The sequence below is a fragment of the Protomyctophum bolini genome (assembly GCF_963924005.1).
Source record: "Protomyctophum bolini genome assembly, chromosome: 15".
In the NCBI taxonomy this organism is placed as follows: Eukaryota; Metazoa; Chordata; class Actinopteri; order Myctophiformes; family Myctophidae; genus Protomyctophum; species Protomyctophum bolini.
The window spans coordinates 15,515,396-15,536,403 of record NC_137876.1 but is presented as its reverse complement, the minus strand read 5'-3'; the positions used below and the strand labels follow the sequence as shown (position 1 = coordinate 15,536,403).

Sequence of the window (21,008 nt, the reverse complement as noted above, 5' to 3'; positions counted from 1 at the left end):
CGTGCAAATCAGGCTTTAAACCCACTCACTGACTTACTGCTAACGCTGGGAAAACAGCGCAGGGTATATGGCTTTGGAAGCACAGAGGCAACACTGTCGTGGGCTCTGCCTCTGGACTTCAGAAGAGATATATACCCGTCGGTCTTAAGATAACAGTGACTCATGGGGGTTGAACTCAGGCTGCGGAACAGGCTTTCCAGGAAAACGTCTGGCCCCCATGTAGTATACTGTACTGTATAGCACACACCAGGGTTGATTTGGACAGCACATTTTGAGTTGAGTTATAGTCACAGTCTTTCGAATAGTTTTCATTTAGTTTTAGTCACATTTTAGTCACCTGCAATGTTGTATTGTTAGTCTAGTTTTAGTCAACTAAATATCACGAGATATTAGTCGAGTCGAGTAGAGTCGTCCAGTCCAGTCCAGTCCAGTCCAGTCCAGTCCAGTCCAGTCCAGTCCAGTCCAGTCCAGTCCAGTCCAGTCCAGTCCAGTACAGTGCTGCAGAGGCCTGTCCTCTGGGTGATAGATGGCTCCTCAGGCTCCATGTAGGAACATGAATGCAGATGTTGGGGAATATCGTCCAGCGCTGCCTGTCGGCTGGAAACCTTGTACTGTACGTACCAAAAACGGTTACTTTTCAGGAAATGGGGGAGGAAGAAGAATAGGAAAAAAACTAAACAGAAGTTGTGTCCAAACTTTTCAGGTCGAGACCATTAATACTTTTGATTGGTTCGAAAATTATGATTTGATATGATGCATTTTGGGGGAAATCGGAGGTCTACTCTTTTCATATCAAGGTCCATTATTTCTTCAGCATTTGAGCCACGGTCCACCATTTGATGAGATTTAGCCTTGCAGACCCAACACTTTGAATATTTTGTTGTCATTGGATATGATTTTGTCCACAATCCATGTTCTAGGTAGGAGATGACAGGCAAACGATCAAAATGACAAATCTTCTACATTCTCTAATTTGTGTAGACTCTTGAGAACCAAAACATGTTACGCTATCAAAAATTAAAGATATAAGATCTATAAGGGTCCATTTGGTTACCAACTCTCCATCATTTAGCTGGGGACCACCTAGAACGCCCTCAAGGTCCCCGGACCACTGATTGAAAACCACTGATCTACATGATCAAATATCAACATTGACGTGTTGTGACCTTGTAAATCGGCTATTTTCACAACTTGATTTTCACAAAACAGGCCATTAGATAGGGGGTGAGGGGGGGTGAGGGGGTGAAATGATGGAGATACAAGGTTTCTGCCGTGACGATACGAGGGAGTGAGGTATAGGGAGATGCCGGTGATTTATTTCCTGTGGGCTTGGGTTGGTTTTGGTCGATAGGAACGGTTGCTGCACACTCTTCCCCCCCCCCCCCCTCCCCCATCTGCTCTCTTCTTCTCTCCAGTGTTGATTTAGTCAACTAATGCTATGATGGGGGGGGGGGGGGGGGCAGTAGTACTGAGGGTTTATTTGAGTATTGAGAGTATTGAAGGTTTAAGAGTGGATACTTGTCTGATACAAGTGACAATGCTACACAATGATACTGATAAGTCTGAGAATCCATCTATGAAACCTATGAAAAATAATCTGCAACACAATTTTATTCAGTGTGATTGTGATAGGAACTGGGGTCCCTGCTTCATCTCTCTCTCTTTCTCTCTCTCCCTCTCTCTCTCTCTCTCTCTCTCTCTCTCTCCCTATCTCTCTCTCTCTCTCTCTGTCTCTCTCTCTCTGGTCCTTGGCCTGAAAAACGTTGATCTGACAGATAAGGTTATGCAGAATCTATTGCCTAAAACCTTTACTACCGCCAGCACAGCAGCCAGCAGCGCTAGCTCGTTCGCTGTCAACCAAGCTTGGCGCTCGCGACAATGCGCCACACCGCCGTGTCACTATCGCTGTGTCGTTTAGCTTGAAGATCACTTCCATGACACCGAGCGACACCAGGCTCGTGGTGCAGTGGAATACGAGATGAACTCACCACCCCCCTTCATCCAATCCAAATGTTTTCCTGCACTTGATGTTACTCAAAAGGATTAGAACGCGCCAGAAATCCTTCTGTTTTTCACAATACTCCACTGTTTCACGCCGGCCAACTTATTTTTTTTGCCCTTGTAGAGAGTTGTCCCCACGTCTCTCAAAAAGCCCTTTGTTTGGTTAATTACAGAGGCAGCTGTACAGGCCCCTCCACTACCGCGCTAAGAAAACCAGTAGGGAAACCAGTGGTCGGAGGCAGGCAGACGCCTCCTCCTCTCTCCCAGTTCCACACAGTGCTTCCAGCTGCAGTGAAAAATAATAAAAAATTTAAAAAAAAACACACGCACAGGAACATCCCAGGGACATGGGGGCTAGAATAAAAATGTTCGTAAAAACCGACTTTTTGAGGCAAACGTTTTATGTGTTTTTCCATCGCCCGTGCCAAAAGGACTACAAATTTCCTTCCTCCTAGCGAGCTTCATCATCCCCTCTGACAGCGCGCGAGCGAGAGAGAGAGAGAGAGAGAAGACCGTTAACTCAGGAGGCCACGGTGCACAGTGTAAAGCCTCCATCTTACATCAAACATTCGCTGGCATCGCGGCCGTTTTCCAAACCAACCGTGGCCCCTGCACAAAGCGAGCCTCCCTGCACAAAGCGAGCCTCCCTGCACAAAGCGAGCCTCCCTGCACAGAGCGAGCCTCCCTGCACAAAGCGAGCCTCCCTGCACAAAGCGAGCCTCCCTGCACAAAGCGAGCCTCCCTGCACAAAGCGAGCCTCCCTGCACAAAGCGAGCCTCCCTGCACAAAGCGAGCCTCCCTGCACAAAGCGAGCCTCCCTGCACAGAGCGAGCCTCCCCGCACAGAGCGAGCCTCCCCGCAACGACAATTCAATTCCTCATTTATAGGATTTCTTCTTTTTTTTTCAAACTATGCCGCTGAGTGTGTCATAAACATTGAATATTAAACTATGCCAGGCATGCTGTTTGCCATTACCGCATCCTCCGAAATTTGGCAGATGTTCAGCGTTCACAAAAAACAAGTGTTTAGTTTCAAATATTACAATTTTTTCACTGCACCCCCCCCCCCACCCCCCTCCCGTACCCCACCCATCCCAAGCAAAGCATCACCTCATCCTCCAAGTATGCCTGGGTGAGGGAGAGGAGGAATGAATGCTCTCTTGGGGCTGGTTGGCTGCAGTGTTTATTTCGTCGACTGATGCCACGACGAAAACTACATGGAAACTACATGAAAACTAAGCTACGACGACTAAACCTGAGACTAAATATATTGACAATTTCGTCAACAAAAACTGGACTAAACCATGTACAAGCTCACAACGCGTCAAAGTTGTGAACTTGTAGATCGGCTATTTTCAGCTAGTGCAAAATCAGCTAGTGCAAAATCAGCCATTACGATAGCATCGTAAAATAGCTGACTAAATCAGCTATTTTAGTAGACTAAAATCAGCTATTTTAGTCGACTAAAATCTTATGATATTTTGTCGACTACAACTAGACTAGACTGGAACTCACCTATGCTTTCTACGGCATAGGCAGCTCCCGGCAGGATCCGCCGGGAGAAACTAGGTACAGCTGCTGGACATGAGACTAATTAATTAGAGCGACAGAGAGAGAGAGGAGTGTGTGTGTGTGTGTGTGTGTGTGTGTGTGTGTGTGTGTGTGTGTGTGTGTGTGTGTGTGTGTGTGTGTGTGTGTGTGTGTGTGACTGTGTGTGTGTGTGTGTGTGTGTGTGTGTACGTGTGCGTCAATTTAACAAAGGTGCAGACGATCATAAATCAACAGAGAGTGAGCGAATGCACGGACCCAGATTTTTTTTTTCCCTGGGAATAAAAACGTCTGGGTTCTGAGGCTACAACGAGACTAACTCTAAAACATATGGTGACTCAAATGTGACTAGAACTAAATGAAAACCATTCAAGGGACTGTAGACTAAAACCTAAAATCAAAATGTGTCAAAAACACTGGTTGGCTGGCCATCGGTCCGAGCCAGGCTGGGCTGGGCTGGCTGGCCGGCCCGCTCGGCCCCCAGACAGAGTCATTCTCAGGGAGTCGTGAACTTTTGTCCCGTCACTGATCCCTCACTGGCCGCACGAGAGGACTTGGGCGACACCAAACAGGAAACGCTCAACAAGTGGAAGCTATGGCTGCTTATCTCTCTCCCATTCATCATGCTCGCACCGTCTGTGTGTGTGTGTGTGTGTGTGTGTGTGTGTGTGTGTGTGTGTGTGTGTGTGTGTGTGTGTGTGTGTGTGTGTGTGTGTGTGTGTGTGTGTGTGTGTGTGTGTGTGTGTGTGTGTGTGCGTGTGCGTGCGTGCGTGTGTGTGTGTGTGTGTGTGTGTGTCGAAACGGCGCATGCAGGCAGAACCCAGCCAGGGAGGAGCAGAGCCAGACCCATGTTTTGGTCTGGCCGATATACACTAGTCACTATTTGACTGTTTGTTTGGTTTCGTTTGGGAGATATTATTTGTTCTTTTCTGCCATTATTATGATAGTACAGTGTGTAGAGTGACAGTTCAACAGGGAGAGAGATAGTGGGGAGTGACACACGGCAAAGGTCGCCAGGCTTGGGAATGGAACCTGCGGCTTGCCGTCAGGCAATTAAGGCACTATGCACATTTCACCGCTAGTACAGGCCATCGGCGGGATTCGGCGCCTGATTGTTTGTTTTGACGCCGGGCCGTCATCGCTGAGTTAGAGCTAGACTGACTGTCAATGGTGGAAAGTAACTAAGTACATTTACAAGTACTGTATAATTAGGTACAATTTTGAGGTATTTATTTGAGTAAGTTACATTTTCAGTACTTTTACTCAACTACAACAATTATATGAAAACTTGAGTTACTATAGTAACTTTGTAGATTTAGATTATTGTTACAAAACACACTAACCAATTCAGCCCTATACTGTATATATTCCGGCCATTTGAAAATAGCCGGTCTACAAGCTCACGATGCGTTGCGATGCGACGCATTGTGCATTTAGAATTCTGGACCTTTACTTGTAACAGAGTATTTCTATATTACAGTATTGATACTTTCACTTAAGTAAAACATCTGAGTACTTTTTCCACCACTGTTTACCTCTGGGTGGCACTCTATATTGAAGGGTGATACTATTTTATCACCAGTTGCTGACATTCTGAAAAGTGTCACACTTTCTGAAGCATGCACTGCAGGAGAGGAGAGGAGAGGAGAGGAGAGGAGAGGAGAGGAGAGGAGAGGAGAGGAGGAGGAGAGGAGAGCAAACTATTGCGGGCTGCTTTGTGTCAGATGGAGTGTATTGTGTTGAGAGACTCGAGCCACGGATCTGATCGGGGGATCAGGTTACCCCAAGCCTAAGCCTGACCTTAACCGCTAACGTTGGGTGAAAGTACAACCAGAGAAACCACCGTACCGTCACAACCGATGGCCGGATCCCTACAAAAAGGACCTGGCCGGCGGCCAAGTCCATGCGGTCGGGTCGTTTAGCGGAGAGAGGGGGAGGGAGCGAGCCCGTATGAAGTCCATACGATACACAGTTATTATAACTTAGTGCATATCTCCCACATCAAACAATGCAGACTGATTCAAATCTGAAGGGGAGGAGGGGGGTTCAGCCAAGAGATGAGATGTCAACCTTGAAGACTTTTAAGAGGTTATACTCGGTATAAGAGACCACATGCAAGCATCTGGAAATTTCATAGCCATCCGACCGGGGCCAGCTTACATCTGCTGGAACATAAAGGCTAAAAGTTCTCAAGAGTTTTAGATGGATTGAGATTTTTCAGGGGGCTAACGAGGATCTTCGATAGAAAGCCCTCTTTGTCTCCATTTCAAACCGTACTGTTTTTTTTTTTAATCATTTAACCCATTTTGAGCGGGAACCCCTTTTGTGTTTTAAACATTATGTTATAATTTAGCTATTGAAAAATAGCAGATCTACAAGCTCATAGCGCGCAACTTGTAGGTCAGCTATTTTTGAAAAATCGTTAAAATGTGCCTCAAATCTTTCAGAAAGTTGTCATGATTTAGAAAAAAAAAAAAAAAATTCGACGTCAGGCCTGAATGGGTTAATACCTAAACTATGGCTTTAAGACAGAACCAATGCCAAAACTATCATCTGGTATAATTTCTTTATTATATAATTTATGATATCATATAGCATACCATAACTTTTAGCCAAGACGTCTGTGACCGAACGCAGCAAGCAGTGGCTGGCCGTAATGACTCTAGTCTATCCTCATAGTACCTGGTTAGTGTGAATGTCATCTGGTGGTGCCAAACCACAACCTAAATACTATGAAGAGAACTGTTCTACATGGAGCCTTTTCAGCGTGGAATATGCTCCCTCTATATCTGAGACAAACCAGAAGCAGATTTGCGTTAGAAAATTACTTAAACATAAATTGATGAGTCCTATATAGATGAAGTTTTTATTTTTTTTAAACCTTATTATTGTTGTATTATTTTGTTTGTGTGTAAACACTGTATTTGTTACTATTGGTCGTTGTTGTCTCTGTTAAATGCAGCGCGACTTCACTGTTTTAGCTGATAACTAGATCTTGTCTGTTTAAATTTCAATTATCTGTTTTCATTGTATACATTTTTGTGTGGACCCCAGGAAGAATAGCGACCACTTTGTTTGAAAAATAATCGTTGACTTTGTTTTTAATTCATGAAAAAAATGCTTTTTTTTGGGAATGTTTTTTTATATTGATTTGAAATAAATAATAAATAATATTTTAAAAAGAAAATGGGAAACTGAAACTGAAGGGACCCATAAACGGGTCCCAACCCAGAGTTTGGGAAACAGTGCTATAGAGTCTGGAACTACACGCCCCGAAAGCCACGAACGGAAGCTATCTGTTCGTCATTTTCGTTCACAAAAATATATTTAAAATAAATATTCTGATAAGCAGCAAGCTACATGTATATAGTGCTTCAATTAGTATGATTTATATTAGGACAAATCTGCGCGACTGTCAAGACGAAACGGAATCGGGGAGGAGGCGTCACATCTGCGTTATCCTCTGATCATTTCCAGAGCTTCCGTTCCGTTGCTCCAGATTGTATGACGGAAGCATTTGAAAACAGTCTGGCTCGCAAGACTATAGTGTGAATGTCTCGTGAATTTCTCAGCAGCATTACGCACATCAACAATGGATGGGCCAATAATGATTATGATATGATATAGTACTTTGTTTGTCAGTTCTGGTTCACACTGAAATGTGGCAGCCATGTATGCAGAACACACACATTTGACATAGCACAAATTAAGAACAAAACAATATTACACATTTCCCCCCCTATTTCCCATTCCAAGTGCGTTTGTCTTATGTAACGTCAGCGCCGCTATTCCAAAGCCCCCCTCAGGTACATTTTTAAACTATTTTCAGGAATGAGATATTTGTGGGTGGTTAAGAAAGTTAAGAAAGTGTGGGCACCCCATGCTATTATTATTATACTGTATATAGAGCGTCGCAGTCCCGCCCCCGATGAGCGGCCCGGAAGGGATTTTCCCATTATTTTTTCCCATAGACGTTTCAGAAAGTATTTATTTAAAGACCTTTAAGCCCCGGACGAAGCCAACTCGGCTCCTAACAAATCTTTTTTTCTTTATAATTATTTGTTCTGCCCAACAAAAAAATATATTGTCATGATTTGCCAGGAGCCGAGTCAGTTTAAACACATGCACACACCTGTTCACTCAGTCTTGTATACTTCCCCCACTGTGCGTCACCCCAAAAATCACAGCAGATGGGCCTCATCACACTTAAGGAACTCATTACTTTCTCCTGATGAGTTCCTGAGTATTGTACACCTGTGAGGTGCCGGTGACAGAAAGGGAGAGACTGGTGGCAAGGAAGAATCTGACCAATTTCAAGTTGGAAGAATGCTGTGGGTCAATTCCCAGCATGCTTCGTTCACTGTGTAACACTAGAACAAACAAAGGATTCTGGGTGTTGTCGTTTTCATTGTTTGGTCCGGGGAATGTTCCTGAAGCAATGGAGACGGACCTGTAGATGGACCTGAGACCTGAGATGGACCTGTATAGTGGGACCTTTTTTTTGCATGGACTTTATTCTATCCTCCTATATTAAAATTGGTTAATGGGACGGAGGGACGGCTGGCAAACCACCACGGCCCGTCACTATGACACTATGGCCCCTTTTCCATCAAAATAACTTTGGTTCTGGAACTGGTTCCCTTCTAGATTCTTGGAACCGTGGGTGCTCTCACGGAACCGGTGGCCATTTTTTTGGTTCCAGTTCCGAACCAACTTTTAGGGTTCTGAACCAATTAATTTCCAGTGGAAACACTCTGGAACTGGTTCAATATTAGGCAGGGGAAAATAACTGGACCGGTTCAACACCGGTGGAAAAGACTCAGACATCAAGGATCTCCATATATGGGCAGAATGAGCGTCACAATGCATTTTGAGGTTGTACATCGGGTATGTTTTCCTACTTTGGCGCAACACTGTCATATGAGTGTTTATGAAAACAACATAAAAGATTGAATATGTCCCACAAGGTTTCTCCCTGACAGCAGCCAGCCACAACGATATACAACTTGCTCTGAATCCCATGCTGAGAGAGAGTTCACGCATTAAGACTGTTGGAGCCGAGAGAGTTAAGTAGAAAGACTGATGTCTGTCAGTGAGCGTTCATGTTTGCTGCACGGCTGAGCGGTGAGTCAGTCTGCCAGAACAGAGCAGAGTGGAGGAGGAAACATCACAACACGACCATCATCTCTCCGTGCACATTATCACCAGTGGTGGGAAAAGGTACTCAAAAAGTGTTTACTTAAAACGCAAAAGTATCAATATTGCCATGTAGAAATACTCTGTTAAGTAAAAAGAAATCTGTGTCAAAATGTACTAAAAGTACCAAAAGTAGAAAGCACTCATTGTGTAGAATGTTTGTTTTCAAATTTATAAAATGTAAAAAATCTTTTTAAAAACTAGCAGATCTACAAGCTCACAATGTGTCGCATCGCGACACATTGTGAGCTTGTAGATCGGCTATTTTCAAATGGCCAAAAGGTTTATAGGGCTGAAGTGGTTAATGTATGTTTTGTAATAATAAAATAAAAATCTTCAAAGTAATCGGTAACTACAGTTTTCAGATAATTGTGGTGGAGTAAAAGTGCAACATTTGGTACTGAGAAGCTACTGAGTAAAAGCACTGAAAACCGGAAATAAGTCAAGTAAAAAAATTAAAATACCTCAAAATTGTACTCAAGTACAGTACTTGAGTAAATGTACTTGGTTACTTAAGTTCCCACCACACTGATTATCACCAAACAAACAACACAACGTGTTTTTGGTGACTGGAGAGGAGAGGAGAGGAGAGATGCTTCCCTGGGCCAGCTGCTGTCAGTGAAACACTGTCTGGATGGATGCCTGGACTGGCTGGCTGGGGATGATGAGGGGAATGTGCGAATAACCGACGAGTCCCTCTGGGGAGCACGCCGCTAGGTGACCAAGGGGCATAGCACCGCGTCCAGCACATTATCGCAATGTTTCCCCAGTTGAATTGCGGGCTGGAAGAGCGAGAGAGAGAGAGAGAGAGACCGCATGTGCTGCACTGCACGTCCTGCACAAGAACCCAGTTTATCGCCGATTGCGTTGAATGCATCTGGCATTCGATGTTTGCTACGGCGTCGTCGTTGCTTGCTGCGCTGGCAACCGACTGCGGAGCGCAAGTTGTTAAAATTCACAGCTGCCTCTTCGGAAAGTATTTTGTTTACTGTATCAGCATTTTAGCTATTCGTAACAATAGACAATACATGTTTCAGAGCATCACAAACTATTTATTTAATCTTTATATAAGACTTTTTTCCTCGTTTCAGAACGCCAGGGTTTAGTTAACGCTGCTCTGTGTAACGTTTCTCTTCCTACCCTGGATTTGAACCGTGCACTAGTGGCTGAAAGTTTTAATCAAGCTTTTAACCCAGCAGATCAAGCACAATATATATTCAAAGATTTGCACCACATTTTCACGATAAAAAAAAATAGATCTGTAGATCTGCTATTTATTTTTTTTTATCGTGAAAATGTGGTGCAAATCTTTGAATATATATTCTTTCAGAGTGAATGTTTTTAACTCAAATCTTTGCTTCTGGGGGGGGGGTCCCTGGAAGAACATAGGGTGTTGGATGGGGGTCGGCGGCCAAATACATATAATTCTGGGGCTGCTTGACATTAAATAGTTTGAGAACCAATGAATAGAAATAAGGGTTTTTCAGAAAACTGTCAACATTTAGAAGACATTTGTAGAATCAGTTCAGGTCTAAATCGGTTAATATTAGAGCCTGCCTGCTTGCTCAGGGGATAAATTGAATCTTGGTCAAAGTTAGTTTCAGATCCTGTGTCTAGGTGAGACATGAACAAGATCTAAATGTCTCAATAGAAGAGCAGGGAGACCACCCAAATACCACCACCCCCAATTGTATACTCTGACTCTACCTACCGTAACAGATTGGACAAAATTACATGAAAAGAAAGCTTTAAAGGCATGAATTTTCAATGCAAAGGTAGGACATGGGATGGGTTACAACACAACACATCTGTAGAAGAGATGCAGGGCCATCGGTTTCATGTGCAAAATGAAAAACCTATATCGTACGGTACGTCTACTACAAGCAAATTTCAGCTGAATGGTGAAGAGAGAGAGAGAGAGAGAGAGAGACAGAGACAGAGAGAGAGAGAGAGAGAGAGAGAGAGAGAGAGCCCAGTTATATTTTCCATTCATATCAAAGCCATATGGGCAAATTTCATGAGACAGTTAAGGCAGTGTGCACTCACTTGCAGTGGTGGAAAAAGTACTCACATTGTTTTACTTAAGTAAAAGTATCAATACTGCAATGTTGTTACAAGTTAAACTCCGGAATTCAAAATTGACTTGAGTAAAAGTACAAAGGTATTACTAATCAAAATGTACTTAAAGTACCGAAAGCAGAATGTCTCATTTCACACATGTATACAAATATTTTGCGAATAGCAGAACAGTACAAGTAAAAGTACTGAAATGCTGTAAAATACCTCAGAATTGTACGCACAGTAATTTCCACCCCTCTGCTCTCTTGCACCGCCCTGCCGTTCACACCGGTGGGACTAGAATGAGAAACGCACTGCAAAGTACATGGAAAGTACTGTAACTCAGTACATTTACTTACACGTATCAAGTAGTACTGTACCCATTTAGACCTGAGGCCAATTCTACAAAATGTCTATATCAGTGGTTCTCAAACTATTTCATGTCAAGGACCCCAAAAGTTATATGTAATTGTCCGCCGACCTCCATCTGAAAATATGTTGTTCCAGGGACACCCCAGAAAGCAAAGATTTTTCAGTTAAGAATGTTCGCTCTGAAAGAATATATATTCAAAGATTTGCGCCACATTTTTACGATTTTTCAAAAATAGCAGATCTACAAGCTCACTCGGTGCCGCGCTAGATCTGCTATTTTTCAATAGCTAAAGTATAACATAATGCAAGTACAATTATGAGGTATTTGTACTTTACTTGAGTATTTCCGTTTTCCAATAGTTTTACTTCTACTCCACTACATCTCAGAGCCAAAGGTTTTTACTTTTACTCTACATTTATTTGAAAACTTTAGTTACTATATAGTTACTTTGGCGATTTAGATTTAGATTAGAAAACATACATAACATTAACCACTTCAAGTCCATATACATTTCAGCCATTTGAAAATAGCAGATCGGCTATTTTCAAAAGGTTTTGTACACATTTTGAACTTGTGGAATGGGACATTCTGCACTATGAGCACTATTTAATTTGAGTGCCGATATTTACTTTTACTCAAGTGCATTTTGAATCAGAGTATTTTTCTATATTAGAGTAGTGATACTTTTTCAGTACCTTTTCCTCCACTGTGTGATGATGATACGTGTGTATCATGTGATGTATAAAGTGATACATGTCATGATGATGATGGATGGGATGATCAAGTGGACACATGTTGGTAATTCATGTACCAGCTTTTACCAAAAGAAGTTCTCCCGTGACGATGCATGATAAATGATATGAATTACACCGCGGTTGTATGGTAATACGCCGTTATACAGTATAAACAGCTGTCATGCTGAACGTGTGTCAATGTCCCTTCATAATGAGACAAACAAGCCCTCATCCTAGCAGATCTCTAGTAGATAAGAGCATGAATGAGAAACAGAGGTTGTGCATCAGCAATGGTTTTCAGCGGAGTGCTAGACCCAGACTCCAGTACAGAATTATGGAAGGAAGCGTTCCTTTTTGGTGTGTGCGAATAAAAAAAGTGTGAGTACTTTGTCCTCCATTTATTTAACATAAGATGTTCTTTAACCCATTTTGGGCGGGAACCGCTTTTGGTGTTTTAAGCATTATGTTATACTTTAGCTATTGAATAGCAGATCTACAAGCTCATAGTGCGGCACCGAGTGCTGCGCTATGAACTTGTAGGTCTGCTATTTTTGAAAAATCGTGAAAATGTGCCTCAAATCTTTGAATATATTCTTTCAGAGTTTCAGTTTTGAACTCAAATCTGGGGGGGGAGGGTCCCTGGAACAACATATTTTCAGATGCGGGTCGGCAGCATATTACATATCATTTTTGGGGTCCTTGACAGGAAATATTGAGAACCACTGATATAGAAACATGAGGTTTTTCAGAAAAAAGACGGGTTAAGCACACAACCCTATAATCGTCTCTGTCGGGTGGAATATGTCCAAAACTGTTACTTTTCAGGATCAGAAATAGCAAAAGTAGCAGATCTGCATGCTGAAAACGCCTTCTCGTTGCGTTTCAAGCTTGAAGATATGCTACTTTTGATGCTTTTGTGTGATATACTGGAGTCCCTCAGGGCTCTGTACTACTAGTTTGAGTATGTTGGGCCCCAAATTCTTAGTTTCTACAACAAATATCTTAAAAAAGCGCCGAACTATGCATATCTTGAGCTTGTAGATCGGCTATGTTTGCCGAATGTTGGCCCCCCAGGCCAGAATAAAGAGTAGAGTTAGAGTTAGTTAGAGTAGAGTTTAAAGTGGCGTTAAGCACTTTCTTCAAAGCGTCGCATTTCCCACCCCAATGTCCTGTAACACACACACACACACACACACACACACAGTCACACACACACACACACACACACACACACACACACACACACACACAGACAAACAGATTCTTGCGTCGGTGCCAATGCATTACAGTACGGGGTCCATGTAAATATGAGTAGTGATGAGATTTTCTGCTCCGCCGACCAGAACTTGTTCATAACTAGCTAGTGAGAATCAGCAGACCTCATAAAGAACAACAACATTACCCCGGTCCTCTGGAATGTCAACTTGGCCCAACGTGGAGGCGAAAGGACACAAGACTCTTTGACGGTCTTCACTTCCACTGTGGTGGTTTAACAAGAGGTTCATCCATATAAACTTGCTCCACAGTAATATTACCCTTTTTTAATTATACATCTATTTTATATATGTATATATCGTCACTGTCGGGCAGGAACCTCTTATCTCCATATTCAAACTTTTAGATTTTTTAGTAAATTACTTGATCACACTAGCATCAAAAGCATCAAAAGTAGCACATCCACATGCTCAGAATGCGGTGCGTTGCCGTATGAATCAACGCATTTTGAGCTTTGTAGATCTGCTACCTTTGCCGTTTTTTTTTATTTGAATCCTGTGGTGTAAAATAACTGTTTTGGACATATGAGGTTTTTCACCCGACAGACTAGTTAGTTTAATTTTGTTGTTATTTAATTATGCCAGTTTACTGTATACAGGACAATAGCTACTGTGAAATCAATATTAGAATGTCCAGTTCTCAACTTCACCAACCTGAAAAGGCTGCTGGTCTCCGCATGATTGCATGCAGCAAACACAATAAAAAGAAATGTGTTGATTAGATCAACAAAATTCCTATGACCAAGTCGACTAATAATTTCTTTAGTATAGGACAGCTATGTGATTATCTCAGACGCCAAAATGGCTGTGGCTGGCCTTCCTAAATCGCAGATGCCGCTTGGTGATGAAAGTGCATTTTTCCAATCCATCTTGTTTGGTTCAATCAAGGACAATTAAACACACACAAATAGAGTGCCGCTCGTCCTCGTTGGTGAGATGTGAGATGCCACCGTTTGCCACGGTGAGATATGCCATTTCATTAACTCAGAGGCTTGGATCAAATATTAATCCAACACACCAACCACCGTACGTGAGCCAGACAGGCATGTGAGTGTGTGTGTGTGTGTGTGTGTGTGTGTGTGTGTGTGTGTGTGTGTGTGTGTGTGTGTGTGTGTGTGTGTGTGTGCGTGTGTGCATGCTGCAGAACCAGAGAGAAACGGAAATCCAAAAGTGCAAGGGTTATAAAGCATGAACATGCGTTCACGAACGAGCTCAAGTCAACCCTGAAGCTGAGATAAGTCTAAACAGATCTGATTCATATTTTAATATCTAAAGAATGACAGTTCCATATATATATATACGGTATTAAAACACAAATCCAAAATGCACCTGAAGGTGCCATCCTGCACAAACAAACTAGGGTTAGGCGATTGTATTTTTCCATATTGTGATTTGTTAATGTGATTCACGTCGATAAAAGAATCGCTGGTACACGATAAGATTGCCAGGGGTCGGCGGGGGAATGTTATCATGTCATATAGCAAAGATTTACTATGCATGTCGTGCATAGTAAATCCTCTAACACTCACCGTGATGAGTGTTAAGAGGAATTGGGCGTTGCGAAAGGGATTGCATATGTTTATTTGGTTTTGAGACTGAGTTGGACCTAACAGTATGACTTGCAGAGACGAAGAGATTTATTTGAGATGCGTGGAGTTTAATTAGAGACCATTATTGGAGTAAATAAACCTCTATCATCTATTATTACAGGTGGAGTAAAGTTTCGTCATAGCAGAGAGCTCAGTGTAGTCAATGCCATAACGGACGGTCCTTACGTGTAAAACGAAACAAAACCGTAACCTCTTGCATTTGGGAATATTATCTGTTTTAACTTTTTACCCAAAAAAACGATTGACAATGCCATACTCCTATGGAATGCAGAGCAACGTTTTGCTGAGCAGGCAACTTAAGAACCAAGATGCGGGTCGGAGATAATGCGATTCTATTGTCAATCGGGGGGAAAAAATCCTAAAACCAACATCTCTTTCATTATGTTACTGTTTTGACCTTGACCTTTGATTGTCACTTTAGCTTTTTCGACCCAAAAGTTAATCATCTCCTCTCTGGGCAGTCTAAAACATCATAGATCCAGCAGGTTACTTACTACCGCCCCAGCCTTACTTCACACATGTCTGCTCCTGAAACCCACAGAAATGTAGCCTACAAACACAACAAAAGCCTCAGTCCACAGTGTCAACAGTACCCGACTGTCAGCACAGAGACTGGAGACAAGCATAAAGCTGGTTCCAAACGTCCATGCACTTCAGACTGCCTCTCCACCAAAAGCTAATATCCACTAAATGCTAATACCGCCCAGCCCCAAAAGCACCCATCTAGGCATCTACCACCCCCTTCCCTCCCAAGCCTGTCAATGCCAAAGATAATGACACAGGTTACTTTTACAGCCTTCGATGTGCGAACAAAAAATAATGTCAACAGTTTAGGTTTTGAGTCACTTTGTCTGATACTGTGTATACACACTGGATACTGTAAATATTGTATAGATGTTTGCCTTTCTTTTACCCCCCCATATACCGGCACACAAGATGCAACAATAAAGAACTTTGAATGCTGGCCTGCCATCAGACAGGCGTTAATTCAGGGGATGTCCTCCTCATGTCTGGCCTGTGTTCTGGTGAAAATAAGCTAAACGATGACATCAAGCCAAGGATGTCTATAGACCAAGCTAAACCACCGAGTAGCTGTATATGCAAGCAGCCATGTGTGCAAATGTGCGTGCGCGTTGTGTGTGTGTGTGTGTGTGTGTGTGCGCAGCTAGCTCCACAATGCCACAATATAAACCGGTGCTACTGGACCATAAACCTTATAGCAGGGGCAGCGTCAGAAGAACTTCTGTGGCGTTTAGGCTCATTCCGAGGGCACGAGACCCAGATGTGTGCTTTTTATGAAAACCAAACCCAAACAAAAGAATACGGCACATGAAGACGACCAAACATCCACCCGGCTGTTTCGCCCCGCTGCCTTCGAAAACAAGTTAATTACAGTCTGGATACATGTGTTTTGGAGAACTTTTCAACTTCTGCCACTTCAAGCCAACTCAGGCAAAGGACCTTCCACTCAGAACAGAAGATTCTTGAGTGAAGGATGCTCCAAAAGGAAAAACATTTTTCCAAAGCAGTTTAACCTCTGAAACCCTATATATACTTTGTTGACCAGAGTCTACCAGGGGTCTTTACTAAAGCCTCCTCCCTGTGACCCTCTACACCAAATTGCTTTGCCAATAGCCGATCTACAAGCTCACAACATGCCACCCTGAGACACGTTATGAGCTTGCAGATCAGCTATTTTCACGTTCATGCGGTTAACTGTGAAATGATAAATGGTTCATCTTTCCAACGCCTTTATCCAAATAACTTTACACATTGTGCATTACAATGTGCATTAAAACCATGCAAGACGACCAACTATTAACGAGCAGTTAAGGGTTCAGTGTGGGAGTTAATGATGAAAACCGGGTAGAATATATGTCCAGCATTCAAATTCAAAAGTAGCAAAATTAGCAGATCCACAAGCTCGAAATGTGTCGCTTCGCACCACATTCCGAGCTTGTAGATCTGCTACTTTTGCTGCAGTATGATCAACTAGCGCGTTAATTTACAAAAAAAAAACAACACAAAAAGTTAGAATATGGAGATGGGAGGTTTCTGCCCCAACAGCAACAAAATGCTAACCGAAAGTGTGGTGCTCTAGCGAGACGAAGAAGAGGGGCTCTTTTCGCTTACCTTCTGGTCGACGATGGAACACACCAGGTCCTTGACGGAGGACAGGGACAGGTCGCTGGCCTCCAGGTTCACCGTCTCCCGGGTCAGGCCGATCTGGAGCAGGAACGACACGCCCCCGGGCAGCGAGCTGCGGGAGTTGGTGGGGCTGGGAGCGCTGTGGTGGCTGTGGCAGTGGCTGCCATTGGACAGCCGCGCGTACACCAGGGGGGTGCCCGGGGGGGCCGGGCCCACCACCGGGCCCGCCGGCGGGCTCGGGGACAACGAGGACAACGGAGACGGCGGGGCGGGCCGCGGCACCGGAGGCGGAGAGGACGGAGGAGGGCGGTGGTGCTGCTGCTGCTGCGGGTGGAGCGAGTGGAGGTAGGCTCGGGGTAAGGAAGGGGGAGAGGAGGCAGACATTGAGGAGTTTTAGTCTCCCGAGTCCCGGCCCGTCGGCGAGGTGGTGAAACTAGGATGTCGGAAGCGGGGGTCGCTCAGCGGTGACGCGGACGCCCGGCGGAACCAACTGCCGCTGGGTCGTCTCTGCTAACGGGGAGGACCTCCGCGGTCCTCGAGGGAGTCGGGCGAGGATATTGCAGCATGGGTTCTACCGCGCCGCCAGAACCGGACCTTCTCATTGGTGTCAGACGGGCGCCCGGAACTATAGTGAGCAAAGCAAATTTGACACGTGTGGCAGTCAACTCCAGGGCAATTAACGCCAGGATGGGCGAGAGGCAAACCCCACCGTATACGTAGATACAGTGCGGCGCGACAGCTTTAGACAACAACAACAACACTGCGGAGCTCAAGAAGACCCTGATGCTAGATAGGAGAGTGTGGAGGAGGACAGTGATTCAGGAGGAGTCCCGAGTGGGTGTTGGATAGACCACGCTCTGCCATCGCATCTAGCATCCTTTGATGTGATGTCACTCTGAACTGATGTGGTTGGGGGCGGGGGACTGGACTCAGACAAAGGTGTGATGATGACAGCTCATTTCCTGTGATGTTTGGGTTCACTCGGGTGGACAGAGTGGATGGATGGAGAGAGAAGAAGGTCTTCTCCCAGAGCAGAGCAGCTGCAGTAAATCACCACTCATTCCAAACCTTCATATCTTGGACTGGTTCTCCGTCTCCTTGCTGAAGTCAGTAATCCACTCCGACCACAGGAAGCCTGTCACCCCAACACACACACACGCACGCACGCGCACACACGCACACACACACGCACACACACACACACACACACGCTGCTATTTTGGTAAAAGTGATAAAAACACAAAAAGGTATTCATCATATACACTTGAACACACACAAAGAATGATTGGTGCAAATTACAAGGCTATCGCCACTGTTATTTTGTAGAAACCACAGCTTGTAGGGTGTAGAAAGTTGGTCAAAGGGACTATCAATAAACAACATTATGGAACGGTCTCTTTTTTGTATCGCTGAAGTCAACGTACAAATTCCCATTTCAGACTATGTGACGAGACATTTGATAATGATACATAATGTGTCAAAGGTTGCTTTAGTAGGGAATAAACACACAGACGTTGTGTGAGTCGTATGTAACCCAGTTGTTCCCAAAGTTATACATTTTTCTCCTCCTTTAACTCTGACAGCATACAAAAGGAACCAAATGGACCCCACTCTGAGGGTCCATTTGGTTCCCATTTTGTATACTGTCAGTCTGTCAAGACCTATAGACTTGTAAAGGGTCAATTTTAGAAGCCACTTTGAGAACCACTGCTTATTATTGGTGTAGCCCATATAGATTTGTTTTAATGTTTACAACAAGAATCAGGAATTCAAACTCGAGCAACATCTGGAATCAAGGCTTCTTCTTCTTGAAACATCTGGACCCCTCCCACTTTCGATTGGATTTGCTGGCAGAACTGAAAAGCGACGAAGTACCGAACGAACTCCCCAGCAAAACAAGTTATACAAGAACCTCAGACAGAGTCCTCCACACTTACACACACACATCATGCAGTCACACACACACTAAATAAAAACCCACCACAGCAGCAGATATAAAGCATGGTTTCCACGGATCCACGTTCCTACGTTCTTCTTCTGCTATTGTTAACAACAACAAAAATGTCGCTTTAAAACAAAGTGTTTGAACAGTTGAACTCTTACCTTCGCACTGAACGGAGGGAGGTTTTCTTTCCATTGTAAACTGAGCGACAAAAACTTTGCAAGTTCCACCAAAAAAAAGTGACGAAAGGAAAGCGGGAGAGTCTGCAGTTTTATTCAGTAAACTTTTGAACATAAACTACGACATTAAACATGCACTGTACGAGATAAAGAAACACCTTTACGTGTCGCCGTTCCTTCCTAAAATAATCAATCCGTAGGCTTATCTTTTTATTCGCGGTTGCCAGATTGTAAATTCATGCGCATCTTATTATCCCTCCAGCTGTGACTACTCCCCCTGGCTTGACGAGGAGAAAAGCAGCGAGAGAGGACAACACCGCCCTCCCGGGACTTGTAGTTTTTTATTGTCTTCGCATCAGTGTGGTTCCACGTGTGGGCAGGAACGTTGGAACTACAGTCCGTGAAAAGGCAATGGCGCCTCCCATGGGCCCTCGGAGCAACGCGCATGCCCCTTTCTTTTCCGTTATTTGAACTTGTGCATACAAAAAAGGTTTTTTAGTCCAGTCCCACCACGTCCTCCTTCGCACAGGCTCGCAGTGAACTACCGAGATTTATTTTCCTCACTCTGTTACACTTGTTATTAAAAGTAAAATGTAACCCATACATAAAAGTACTCATTATTTTATGCAGAGTCAGAGAATTGGCACCATTTCACAATCATGTTATTTTTAATAAGTGACGCATTCATGTGTTCATTACTTTGCAGCTGCTGATGAAGGTGGAACTACTTTTAATTGATATGCTTGCTGGGAAACTTAACCTGGATTGGGGGGGGGGGGGGGGGGGGGGGGTGACAGTGGAGGGGTGACAGAGGGTGACAGCGAAGTGACAATTTAATGGCATAAATTATATAGAACTGGTCAAAGTCAAACATTGGCCAAATTGTCAAATAAAATTGAAAAGAGAATGTTTTGAAAATATTTTCACAATATTAATCACTGGAGTCAAACAAAATGTGATGCCTCAACTTCAAACCTGGGCTCCCAGAGTTAGTGTTGAAGTGTCCTTGAGCAAGACACTGAACCCCTAATTTCTCCTGATGTGCTGGTTGGTGCCTTGCATGGTTTTCCGCCACCATGTGTGTGTGAATGGGGGAATGTAATGCACAATCTATGTAAAGTGCCTTGAATAAATGCACCATTTAACCTGTTCCAATGTAATTTGATAATGTGCGGCCTGAAAAGACCATTGAGCTAATGTTGTTTCGTATTAATAATTTAAATGTCACTTGGTTGTTCTTTTTTTTGTTTCGTTTTTTGTGGTTGTTTACCTCACAATTGAGAGGTAAATAAACCATGTGAAAAGGTCATTTCTCGTGCTGGCTATTTCTTCATTCATATTGTAAGTAGTGCTGCAGGGCAGGCTTTCTGCTTTTGCAGATTTTCTTTTCTCTTAGAAAATGGAAATAATGAAGTCAAAAATGTTGAATAGAAATATAACCTTATAGCTACTTAAGATTTATAGTTTGATTTATAACCTGATACTCAATACTTCTATTAATACTATTCTATTTAAGGAAAATAAATGTTTGTGTAATTTTTTTTTTTTAAATCTCTACAAGCTCAGTGACAGATTGTGAGCTTGTAGATCAGGTATTTTCCTTGAAGAGTGTACAGGGGGAAAGAACAGACCAAGAACCGAGCCAAAGTTTGAGTTTACAAAGTATTGAGGGTTTAAGTCTGGAAATGTCTGAAAACACGCATTTAACATGAATCCAATATGTGCTCAGTGGCCTTGTGGTTAGAGTGTCCGCCCCGAGACTGGGAGGTTGGGGTTCAATCCCCGGCCGGGTCATACCAAAGACTGTAAAAATGGGACCCAATGCCTCCCTGCTTGACACTCAGCATCAAGAGTTGGAATAGGGGGTAAGTCCCTGCGACATACTAGCGTCATGTCCAGGGGGTGTACTTGTACATCAAGCTGCCTCACGCTACAGAAACAGGAGA

The 21,008-nt window shown here is 43.6% G+C and overlaps 1 protein-coding gene across 3 annotated transcripts in view; it reads right to left on the bottom strand.

The window, feature by feature from the left end:
* Positions 1-19,319, bottom strand: part of prkd3 (protein kinase D3) — a 95,013-nt gene extending 75,694 nt beyond the window's left edge. For all 3 annotated transcript variants that reach the window (XM_080784853.1, XM_080784855.1, XM_080784854.1), the window contains exons 1-2: positions 19,045-19,319; positions 16,927-18,076 (exon numbers count right to left, since the gene is read on the bottom strand). In XM_080784853.1, coding sequence (XP_080640979.1) covers positions 16,927-17,325 — 399 coding nt within the window. In that variant the 5' untranslated portion in view covers positions 17,326-18,076; positions 19,045-19,319. The remainder of the gene's footprint in view (positions 1-16,926; positions 18,077-19,044) is intronic.
* Positions 19,320-21,008: the final 1,689 nt, after the last annotated feature.